This window comes from Neophocaena asiaeorientalis, unplaced genomic scaffold (genome assembly GCF_003031525.2).
Source record: "Neophocaena asiaeorientalis asiaeorientalis breed wild unplaced genomic scaffold, Neophocaena_asiaeorientalis_V1.1 scaffold59, whole genome shotgun sequence".
NCBI classification, from domain to species: domain Eukaryota; kingdom Metazoa; phylum Chordata; class Mammalia; order Artiodactyla; family Phocoenidae; genus Neophocaena; species Neophocaena asiaeorientalis.
In genome coordinates this window covers 7600482-7613176 of record NW_020174268.1, presented here as the reverse complement: position 1 = coordinate 7613176, position 12695 = coordinate 7600482, and the positions used below count along the sequence as shown (strand labels likewise).

The 12695-nt window shown below is 40.1% G+C and overlaps 1 protein-coding gene across 3 annotated transcripts in view; it reads right to left on the bottom strand.

The window, feature by feature from the left end:
• The window catches only part of RNASEH2B (ribonuclease H2 subunit B), a 53502-nt gene extending 41988 nt beyond the window's left edge, over window positions 1-11514 (bottom strand). For 2 of the 3 annotated variants that reach the window (XM_024755616.1, XM_024755617.1), the window contains exons 1-4: window positions 11445-11513; window positions 9317-9424; window positions 6761-6837; window positions 2643-2757 (exon numbers count right to left, since the gene is read on the bottom strand). In XM_024755616.1, the coding sequence (XP_024611384.1) occupies window positions 2643-2757; window positions 6761-6837; window positions 9317-9424; window positions 11445-11490 (346 nt within the window). In that variant the 5' untranslated portion in view covers window positions 11491-11513. Of the gene's footprint in view, window positions 1-2642; window positions 2758-6760; window positions 6838-9316; window positions 9425-11444 lie in introns of all 3 variants that reach the window. The other variant, XM_024755618.1, reaches the window with a different exon arrangement.
• Window positions 11515-12695: the final 1181 nt, after the last annotated feature.

The following is a 12695-nucleotide window of genomic DNA, read 5'->3' as shown; positions in this document are numbered from 1 at the left end:
TCCCCAAAAAAAAAAAAAAAAAAAAAGACTGCCTCCCTTGCCTATGTACTTTCATTTTCAAAGCAGTTATATCATCCTTTATACATGCCAGGTTTCTAAAAACCCTAGGCCTCAAATTTTTCTTTCTTTCTTTTTTAATGATAGTAAGGCAAAACAAAGTAATTTAGGTTAAATTTCACAGGTAAAAGATGTATGTAATTCTCTAGAAGTCTTGGCAGTTCCTTCATAATTTAATTCTTCCCCTAATGAACTACATTCTGTAAATCTTAAAATAATGGAAGGTTCAAAAACAAAACAAAACAAAAAAATTTTTTTTCTGCCCGTGCTGCGCAGCTTCCGGGATCTTAGTTCCCCGACCAGGGACTGAACCTGCACCCTCGGCAGTGAAAGCACGGAATCCTAACCACTGGACCGGCAGGGAATTACCCCCCAATTTTTTAAAAACAAGAAATAATAAGATCTCTAATGCCTCAACCTTCAAAAAGCCCTCTTCATCAAAACAGAAGCAATCCCACATCACTTGCTTCACCCCTTGACGTAGAACACAAATATGTGAAATATTTTTCTTCATGTCATTTCTGTATACAAGGACAGCATACTAAGACAGACATCATTTCCCACAAAGATCCAAAGAGAAACACATAGTAGCTTGAAGTTTACAACTGGTTATTTAGAGCTGGTCAAACAAGACAAGTATAGGGCATTCACTTTCTACTACAGCAGAACTTCCAAAAGTTAGGCGATGTTGAGAAGTGAAAGAGATTAGGACAGGAGTTCAGATAATGATTCAACAGACGGTCAGGGGGTCAGTGAGCAAGGAGGAAGGAATGGAAGTGAGGGAAGCTCCTGCTTTGGAACACAGGCTGTACACTAACAAATGACAATGCTTTAATACTATTTCTGAATTTGGGCTGCTGGGTTTTGGTTTCAGGCAACTGTTCTTATACAACTATTGGAAGATTTTTGGCTAATGAGTTAATCGTGTTGTCAGCTTCCATTAACTTGGCAAAATGAAAATGACTTGTAATTACTCCTCACTGCTTTAGCTTTCAGAAATGGCTATGAGCTACTTCATTTGTCACCCACAAAAAGATTCCTGTCTCCTGCCAAGATCAGCACCAGGGAGTGTCACTAATAGCGCTGCTTTGATAAACACCTGGGCACCACATACCCCTCAGGCTCAAAACAGAGCTCTGTGTCTGGCCAAGTGTGAATTTAGTAGACCCTTCGAATGTGAAATGCAATGAACGAGGTTTTCCCCTTTTCCACCGTAAGCTTACACTTCTTGGAGTCACCACTTTCTTGGTCCTAGAAGAACTACCATAGTTGGCCAAACCATCTAGAACCCCAAATAAGCATAACTCATCAGCCTGCTGTTTCGGTTCTCACACTGTGTTTCCGTATTAACTCTAAAACTACTTGGATGATTTTTGGAGACACTGATGCTAAGTCTGAATGCTATTACAAACCTGTCAAAACACATTCACACACTGCCTCACTTCCTCCTCTCAAAATTCAAATGAATGCCTACAACTCATCTCTGTCACCCCCAGCCTGCTCCTCGCACCCATGTCCCCTGTCTCCAGGGGGCCATCTCTACCCATCCTGTGGGTCAAGGCACAAACCCAGAAGCCATCCTTGATTCCTCCTTCTCTTGACCATCATCCAGTCAACACACGAGGCTGCTACTTCCGTCTGGTTCCACCTCCTAAGCTCAGGTGACCATCACCTCCCGCCTGGACCACAGCAGCAGCCTCTGGGGACCAGCCCTTAGCTTCTCCACACAATAGCACTGCCCTACTTAAAACTTTGCTGACACTCCACTACCATTAGGTCAAGTCCAGACACGTATAAGGCCCTTCACCACCTGAACCCTTGCGCAGCACTCCCCCCTGTTCTTTCCTTACTAACCTAAACGTATCACTGAACTTCTTGGATCTTGCTAAGCATGACAAACTTTTCCATACATCCATGCTGCTACTCTGACTTAGCCTCCACTTAGAGGTTATCTCCCACAGGAAAGCAACCCAATACCCCCCTACCCGCACTTCCCACCCTACCTAGGCCGGGTTATAAACCTGTCCTGTGCGTCCCCACAAAACCCCGAGTTCACATCCCTTATTCCCTACTGTCATTGCCCTACTTGTCATTTGTCTCCATCAGAGTAGAAGCGAAGTGAGGCAAAGGATAATATTTTATTTATGACTATCCCTAGAGCCTGGCTCTAGTGCTCAACATATGCTTCTTAGTAGGTGCTCAATAAATGTTTCTTGAATCAATAAAGGCATAGATTTTATTCAATTTTACAAATGAGAAACCCGAGGCAGAAAGCAGTTGAGGCACTTACCTAAAGTCACAGCCTAGTTGAAAGAAGAGCTGAGACTAAAGCCTGAGCCTCGTGAATCCTGGCCCTGCAGGAGACAGGCCACCATACTTCACTGGTTCAAATTTCGCAGACTGAACAAGCCAGTGCAACAGAGGATGAATATTGACAAGTGGAAGCGAATCTGAACGACAGCTTCCCCTATGACCCACACAGAATAAGCATCACATCCCACAGGCCTTCAAGCCACTGCATTCTCAGACAGATGCCCAGCTTTTCTGGCAGCCATAAACCTGATTTCAAAGGCCGTATGCCATACCTTTCTCCTCTGTCACATGTCGAAGTAACTTCTCAAGTTCAGGAAGTTTCAGCAACAAGATGCAATTCGGAAACATGTCATCCATCACAACTTGTTCCAGGGGCTGAAACTTTCCCTGAAAAAAAAGACTTTAGTCAGTCAGGATGCAAGTACTCCAGTCAACAAACTCATACATTAAAAAAAAGAGACAAAGATATATAACCTCATAGCTGGACCTTTAAACTAAATTCAAAGTCACTTGTTCCACCTAAGGATTCCCTTAACGGGACAGGCTCCAGAACTGACTCTCGGCTCCCTTTAGGAAGCTCTTGAAAGCACCTGGGTTCCATCAAGTGGCAAGAAATGTTTTAATTTAAATGTTCTCTTTTCCCTTCAGATAGTAAGAATAATTCACAGGTTTCCCAAGTTACTGTCTTTAGATTCTTACCTTAATCTATATTCTTCCATGATCACCCAATGTGTTAAATATTTAACTACTTTAAAACAATATTTTACTAATATGTAATGGACTACCACACAGTCTTGACATCATCATTTCATAATACACTAATGTTTCATTCTTGTTTTCTTTACCATATATACATAAAAAGGTTTTGCAATAAGAAACTTGTTTGGATATAAAGTTAATAACAGTTGGGAGAGCTAGACAGAAGAATTATTTTTACTGACGTTAAAATAAATCATGTTTAACAAAGAATGGGTCAACATTTTGAAAGTACATACTAATTTTTTTTAATTAAATAGGAAAAGATCACATCTAAAATGTAGGGGAGGAAATATCTGAATGTCTCATGGGCTATTTTAAGGGGCACTTTAAGTATTTGAGAAGAGAGAGCAAGATGGTTTACAGTGAAAGCCAACTACCACCATGAGCTTCATTCTGCATCTGCCTCCCTGAACCAGCCACAGCACCCCCAGAGCCTCCCAGAGGGCCAGGGTGAGGATTAATTCACCAGAGTCAGGGTCTTAATGGGAAATAGGCAAACAGTTCCCCCAAATGGGGGGAGGGCCTTTAAAGGTGCATCAACACAGGTATTGATACTAAGGCTGGTTGGTGGCTTCCTCCCGCTAATGTATCCTAGAAACACCAGGAATGGGAGCCACCTGAAGTTTCCATCTTCTTCCCTGAATACTTCTAGGGCCTTCCTGGTAGGGACTAGAACCGTTTCTGCTCCTTAGAGATACACGGCTCACCGGCCTCACTGCTCGCCGTGCCCTAATTATAGCGGCTACCGTAGTAGCTTCCAGGTAAGGGGAAACATGATTAAACTAAGGAATAAAACTTCACTAATCCACAATAAAGAACAAAGAATGTAGGAGAGGAGGAGAATAAGAGACGACAAGGTGCATCAGGAGAAAGCACCACCTAAAGTTTTAAGTCAGTTTTATTACTCTCAGTATTTATCACAAACTAAGTCAATATAAATACAAAACACGAGTTTTGGAGAATGGATCTAAGTACTCAGTGAGAACCCATAAGCACTTAAACTATTTGCAGACATGAGAGTGCAAAAATAAGATTCCTCTGGGCTTCCCTGGTGGCGCAGTGGTTGAGAGTCCGCCTGCCGATGCAGGGGACACGGGTTCGTGCCCCGGTGCGGGAGGATCCCACATGCCGCGGAGCGGTTGGGCCCGTGAGCCATGGCCGTTGAGCCTGCGCATCCGGAGCCTGTACTTCGCAACGGGAGAGGCCACAACAGTGAGAGGCCCGCGTACCGCTAAAAAAAAAAAAAAAAAAAAAAAAAAAAAAAAAGATTCCTCTAAGTGTTTAAATAACACCCTTCCTTAAAGTTGTCATTTCGAAGGTTTTCAATCTGTGGTTGGTGGATCCCTGGGAGATACAGTACCCCTGCAGGGGGTCCACAAGCGCCAAACTATTTTCAAGCTAAGGCTACAATGCTGTTTGCATTTTCACTGTGTCAACATTTGCACTGATGATTTCAGTCCAAAGGTGGGTAAACGCCCTGGCTCCTCAGCACCAGTCAGGGTGGTGCCAGCAAACTGTCCGGCAGCCGCTGCCCTCTTCACTGCCATGGACAAGCAGGTAAAAACATCCCAGCTGCACTTAAGGGTCTCCTTGATCAAGGAGTGAAAGCAATTTCTTTTATTTAAATCTTCACCTTGGAGTGCAGGTAGGTTAAATGCTCTGTGTGATGAAAGTCAAGTGTGGCTGAAGTACTTCGGCTATCGCCGAGGCTCAGGGATCATCTCAAGGAAAAGCGCTGTGTGACTGTCCAAGTTGCGAGCAGAACTAGCTCCCTTTTTCTCAATTTTTTACCCAAAAGAACCACTATGAACTATGGTTATTCAGACTTGAGTACTGACAGAACATAAATGAAGTGAACCTGTCACTTCAAGGGAAAGATTGACAGTGCTTGTAGCCAACGATAAAATTTGAACTTTAAAGCAAAAATTAGAATTGTAGAGAATTTGTCTGCCACTACGACAAGCTTCCCAACACTCAGTTTTCTAAAGAGATCACTGGTAATATTAAATTAACAAAGGTGTGTGTGTGTGTGTGTGTGTGTGTGTGTGTATGTGTATGTGTGTGTGTGTGTGTAATAAGTTGTGTAGACATTTGAAAGAACTGCATAATTCAGTGAGACAATATTTTCCAAATGACCAATGCATGATATTGCAAAGTAATATGCGTGAAAGATCCAATAGATTTTAACGTAAGAGAGTGTTAAAAACCAGACAGCAGGCCCCAAATGGAGTCGTTTGTGCTAAGCCCAAACAGAGACTTAATTAGTTTCAGCTCACCCAGAAGAGGAATCTTAAACCAGCCAATCAGTAATCTGCTAAGGAGCACTAGCCAGGTCATTTGCCTGATAGACGCCAGGCATGCCCTAAAGAAACGTGAGCTTGCCATAACCAATCCCCCTTTAGACTCTAGTTGAACTTTCTTGTTCTTATTCCCTTCTGACTGTAAAAGTTTTTCATTTTGTACAGTTCCTTGGAGCTTCTTTCTGTCTGCTAGAATAGATGCTGCCCAATTCGTGAATCATTCAAGAAAGCCAATAAGATCTTTAAAATTTACTCATTTGAATTTTGTTTTTTAACAAGAACACGGAAAGTTCATTGACAGGGTTTCAGATTCCACATTGCAACTAACTTTTAAGAAACCACCACTTGTTGGTTTTTGGAGTAGTATCAAAGCAGAGTATCCACAACTATCTAAAAGGCTAATATACAATTCCTTCCTTTTCTGACCTCATATGTGAAAGGCTGCATATTCTTTACACACTTCCACTCAAACAGTGTATGGAAACAGACCGAATGCAGAACAAGATGTGAAAACCCAGTTGTCTTCTCTCAAGCCAGACATCAAAGAGATTTGCAAAAATGTAAAACAGTACCATACTCCTCACTGACTTTTACTGTTTGTTTCATTAGAAACACGTCATATGTTAATGTATAATGGGCTTATTATTTTTATTTTAAAAATAAATTAATAAAATTATTTTTAAATTTCTCAGTTTCAATTTCTAATGTAGTCAATATTGATAGATAAAACACACAGAAACAAAAAGTTCTTTGGGATCCTTAATGATTGTCAACTGTAAAGGTATCCTGGGACCTTTGGCTGGAACTATTACTATTAATAAACTCTGTCTTATATCACAAAGGTAAATTTTACTCCATCTGGGATTCCTCAACTACAGCTTCCCCATTAAGGAGCTTTTGCTGGACACACCCCCAGAGTACCTATTTCACAGTGTCTCACACAGAAGAAAATGAAAGACGATAAATCTTCTTTATTCTCTTAAGGCCTGAGGTCTTAACATTTGTACTGTATTTCAAAACTAATGGGTACGTAATGAGAATTTCATTGTTAGACTTTGTCAAACAAGAAAGGCAGGTAACACAAAGGGTTAGGCAGTTCTCAGGACTCGTTGGTGAGCTAGTCCAAGATCACGATCCTGGATCTCAGGTCTGCCGATCAGTGCTCTGATCTGTACCAGCACACACGATAGAGGTGTTGTATACCAACCAAGTTAAATCTGAACTGTGGGGAGTCTACATTTGGACCATTATAAGGAGAGAGAGGAGATCATGTTAAAAAAAACAATCTATTCTGTTTCCCCACTGTTAATATCCCAAACTGGGAAACTCACCTCTCTATCAGCCTTTATAAGGTAGTGGAGAAGCAGAAACAGAGGGTCCATGGGTGTGGCAAAGTGAAGAAGACCTCCTACAGATTAAAAAGAGAATTCAACAACACGGAAAGACAACTTAGTTATTTCAGCTTAATCCCAATGTGGGAACCATTCATTGAAAAATATATGTGAAATTCCAAATTCAGAAGCTCCTCCTACACAGGCCCAAGATTATGTGATTCTCTCAAAAGGCAGAACATGGTCCACGAGATTTCACTCCAAACAGCTTCAAATCCCTGGTGTGGAGAGGACAGCCAAGACACTGAACTTGATCTTTAACTTTCCATTTCTTTTTTAGAAATCATTTTTAATAGAGGCCCTCCTCTCCCCACCTCCCACCCCCTGCCAAAAAAAATAGCAGGGTTCGGGGGAATACAGACAGAATGTGAATCAGGCAAACATTAGGAAACCTGTATAAGTCTATCTACAAAGCTGCAGTAAAATGTAATTTCCTGTGCTTTTGAGGAGGAAGCCATGGGAAAGCAATATTATTTCCTCTGTACGTGGCTTCTCCTATGGGCTCTGGGCTCACAGCTCTGAACTGTCAATGACTCAAAGCTCAGAGGTCGCCAGAAACTACCCCATCCCTCCTCCCAAAGAAAAATGCAAGAGGGCAGGAGTCTAACAAGACTGAGCATAAGAAACTGGAATCTCTGCAGTAAGATGAGTGGTGCTCTCCACGCTGAAAGGAAAAAAGGCAAATCAACTAGGCTGCCTGCACCCCACTTTTCTCTACCGCACTCCCCTCCAAGCATCCCAGAGTCCTTCTTCCATGGAAGTGAACCAGAAGAGGTATTTCATCAAAAAGAACAATAAACAATTCATCTCCATGCTTATTAATTTGGTTTCAGGAAACATGTACTGACTTTTATTCTCTAACAGAGCGACCTACTTATACAGCCAAGAAATTCTAACCATAAATTATATACATGAATCCATTTCACAGTATGTTGAAAAAAAATTAAGGACGTAATTTTACATGATGACATTAGTTAATTATTTTTTTTTTTAAGTAAAAGAGAAGTTTATGAAACAACCTATCAGAAGCTCTAAGCTCAGTTTATATGAGGCATCCACTATATTCAGAAATTAGAAACAGGTTTCTTGTTCTGAAAACAATATCCTGGTAGCCATTCTTAAAAACAGCTCTTTCTGGGCTTCCCTGGTGGTGCAGTGGTTGAGAGTCCGCCTGCCGATGTGGGGGACGTGGGTTTGTGCCCCGGTCCGGGAAGATCCCACATGCTGCGGGGCGGCTGGGCCCGTGAGCCATGGCTGCTGAGCCTGCGTGTCCGGAGCCTGTGCTCCACAACGGGAGAGACCACAACGGTGAGAGGCCCGCGTACCGCAAAACAAAACAAAAACAAAAACAGCTCTTTCTTGAAGGTTACGTTTAAAAAGAAGACGATGAAAAAAGCAGGTACCTTTGCTGTGAACCAAAATCTATAAAAAAAGGTCTATTAAAAAAAAAAAAAAAAAGAGCAGGTACCAAGTCAGACAGTCCAGGAGAGCTAATCAATCACTGCTTCTGAATATTTTCCAGTTTCATCTGGATATTACTGTGTCTATCCAGCCAAACTCAAAGGCAAGTATACTACATTAGAAGTGGGAACTCTCATATATTGCCAAATGAAAAATAAGAAAAGAGAACAATAAAAAGGAATGTATACTTGGCACCTACCAGGCTAAATACACAGTCTACCACTGCATTTCGGCAACTGAAAACCACTTCAAATCTTCTCATGCACACAGGTATATGAAATTCAACACCAGCAATAAACTCTTCTTCTGTATGCCTTACAAGAAAGGCAAAGTGGCCTTCCTACCTTAGCACTAAGTGGTGACTTAGACGGTCAACAGAAAGCAGAGGGCTTAGAAAGCAATGGAAAGCACTCTCTGCAAACAACGAGAGACAGAGGGACAGAGGGAACTGAGATACCCCATGACGCACCCTCCCACTCTCACCCAGAACTGTCAGGACTACGTGTGGTACCCTTTTTCCTTCCGAGTCAACGCTGAGCCCCAAATCAAAGGAACGCTCTCAAAAGAAATAGAAATTGGGTGTTGGGTGTGTGTGTTGGGGGCAGGTGGGGTGGCCATAGTAATTTATATGAGAAAGCATTCTCTTCTCTTCTCTTCTATTTTATTCTAGAGGCTATATCAACATCCATTTGCAAGGAAATAAGATGTTAAAAACTTGAAGATCCTCAAGAATGGATAAGAGCAAAGAGTTTCCAGTGAACACAATGTGCACTCCGTAGTACAAAAGTCATCTGACTCGGGGTGTGTCAGTGTTTTAGGAGAAAAATCAGAATTGTTAGTTAAAAATTTCCTACCATCTAAGACACACAGTTATTGATCTAAACTTGTTTAAATCTTTCCTTTCTCCTTGATTAAACCCTGCTCTGACACCAACAAAGAAAAAACCATGGACCAGACTCTAAACTGGGCAGATAGATGTGAAGGACGGCAAAGTCAGGGTATGTGTTAATGTAAATATATACACTAGTCACTTACCTGATTGAACCGATTCATTTATAAACCAAGAATGGTTTTTCTCCTTGAAAACTTTTATTTCAAACAGCTGTGGTAGACACACATTGAACAAGTAAATGGCTCCTTCCCCTGTTAAAACAAATCTGTTTTTTATTTGTAAGTTTTCACACACACACACACAAATATCAAAAGACGATCTCATAGTTCTGAGCAATGCTCCTAATATGAACATAAACATACACAGATCTAGTCTATACAAAGTGACTCCAAGGAAAGCTTGCAGCTATTACATACAGATGCTTGTTTTCCAACTGTATAATCCTCACTGAACTTAGACCAATAAACACAAAAGTACAAATCATTTATCTTAACTGTTACAGAGCCTCTCATTGAGTCCTCTATCAGATCAGGAAGAAAAACCCATTCTTAAACTACCCAAACCTAATGGCTCAGCCAGATGGACTGAGTTGGCCTGTGGGCCCTGTCTCCAGGGCAGTGTACAGCCTCCCATACAGAGGGCGGGAGACAGGGCCTGCACACCTGAGGCGAGCTCCACAGGAGAAAAGGCCAGGGCCCTACAACAGCAACGTGCTTTACAACATGAGGAGTGAGGAAAGCCACACCCAATTGGATGAAAATTTCCCTTTCTTAAAACACCAAAAAAAAAGGAAGTTAGAAGGGGGCAGGGACTGGGCACATCTGCATGAATCTGAATGAATCCCTCCAATGCACGAATTTTTTTTCTAAGCACAGCAAAATCCAGGGCCCTGAGTTTGAGTCTATCTCAACTACATGCTGGGCGTGAGCCCTTGGGGAAGCTATATAATCCTTTCTGTACTTCTCTTTCCATATCTGTAAATTGCAAGCAATACTGAACCTACCTCAGTATTTTTTTTTATAAGGATTGAAAAGATAGAATACGTATATGTAAAGCTCCTAACACAGCACGTTAGTAAGTGCTCAGCAAAAGTTAGCCTTTATTTCTCCATAGTCAGTATAGCAAAATGTTGTCCACGGACATTTAGATGAAATGAATTTTACAAGCCTGACCTTTTTTGTACCTTCCTTTTGTTAAATGCTTTACTGATAACTAAAACTTCTCTTGAAAAAACATTTCTCACCTCATCTTAGTCTTACATATACCTAGGAGTTCCACATAATATAACTGACCAATTACATTCAATTTCATTTTGAGGAAAAGAAAACTGGAGGAAGCCGGAATTTTTGCCTCTCTTGTTGTTTCTATTTATGTGTCTTTGCAACAACGATAACAACACGGCACTGCTCACTGGATTTCTCTTGCTTTCACTATTCAGTACGACAGTCACCAAGAGGATGCTCTAATTTGCTAAATATCAGGTATCTACTCAAAGCCTTATAAAATTAATAATAACCTGGTAAATCTTATAAAATAAACGGAGAAAAATTTCACACAGAGATAAATAGTATCACCAATATTACTATATACTTATAGTGTATTTTAATATTTTTGCCTAAAAATTATAAGACAAAGCAAAATACACTGAATATAAAGGTAAAATTGTTCCTGATAAAACATGTATCTCCTCAAAATACAATGCTTTTAATGCAAAAAAATCACCCCTTGACAGGAAAAAATATATATACTACTTTTCGGTCTGAACAAAATAAGGTAAGTACAGCTAAAAATGAAACTATTCAAAATCTTGGCATGTCCAGTAAAAGCCTTCCTTTTTTTTTTTTTTTTAAACTCTGGTTATTTATTTTACTTTATAACATAAAATGAGTATAAATGGAGGCTAATATTGGATAACTACTTTAGGAAAAATTGGCTTAAAAAGACCAAGGAAAATTCATCTGTTTTCAGAGAGAAATCAAACACGCTACATTTTTTTGTTTTGTTTTGCCATCATTTCTGATGAATACAGCTCTATGGATTAAAATTAAGAAGAAATAAAAAAACGTTTAAGTCAAGTGAATTATCTTAGAAGACTGGTTATGTCATTAGCTTGCTTTTGTCACCATGTAATGCTATCCTACCTTTAAAAGCTATTCAGGAAGAACAAACATACAAAGACAAATAAATATACACACTTTTCAGCTACAACGTTTTAAAAATGTTCAAGTTACCATTACCGGGGCGGGGGGGGGCGGGGGCAAGAGCGCTTACCTGAACACGGGTTAACCAGTTTTACAAACATAAGCCCACTTTTCATCTTCTTTGAAGCGTCTTTTAAATACTCTGAAAAGAAATGGTGAGTTTGTAAAATTAAAAGACATCTGTTTTGTTGCTCACTTTACTCTTTTTCTTTCTTCTGTTTTTATGATTTTTCTTCCTAAAAATTTTAGCTCTCTTCTATTGCTTATAAATTGTGTGATCTTATGCAAACTATCAACTTCTCTGTGAAGTGCAGTGGAATTTAAGGTAGTTTTAATTTACTTCTTTGAGAAGTGCTGAGGAGCAGGGCTCAGAAGGGTTAAACCTTGGCTCAAGCACCCGACAGCTCTGTCACCTCAGGCAAGGGTCCTCATGTCCCGTCTCAGCCGTCACATGTATAAAATGATGATGATAATATGTACACTTGCCTTTCAAAGGATTAAACTAGCTAATTTGTTTAAAGTTCTTCTATTCAGACAAACAGAAATAATAAATAATAAGTGACAGCTCTTATTATTATTTTTTGTTACTATTATTATTAAATAGAACATTTAAAAAATCAATATGTACTGGACATTCATGTTTTTTGCCCCTAATTATGATTATCTACTCATGTCCTCTGCCCATTTTTCTAGTAGGGCATTCATCTTTTTTTTTTTACTGCTGTATTAGGAGTCTTTACACAGTAAGGATATCAAATCTGCTTTTAATGATATTTTTTTGGGGGGTGGGGGCGACGGGGCACACCATGTGGCTTGTGGGATCTCAGTTTCCAGACCAGGGATTGAACCCAGGCCATGGCAGTGAAAGCCCTGAATCCTAACCACTAGGCTATCAGGGAACTCCCTGTTTTTAATGATTATTTCACCACTTAGGAGATATAAAATCTTTGTGTAATCTCATCAATAACTTCCTTCATGGTTGTATCTTTTGTGTCATACTTAGAAAGGCCTTCTCTCCCTCAAGATAATGTGAATTGCCCATATTTTCTTCTAGTACTTTTAGATTATAGTTAACCTATTTGGAATACATCTCTGTATAAGATATGGGGAGGAGATATCCAACTTTAATTTTTTGCAATGAGTTGTTCAGTTGTCTCCATGCCATCTAACTGAATAACCCTATGCTAAGTGTTTCAAACACATTTATGAGTCTGTTTATGGACACTGTATTTTGACCCATGAATCTGTGGCTATATTAGCATTAGTACTTCAATATTTTAATTATTGTAGCTTTAAAATACATTTTAATATCTGGTGAGTT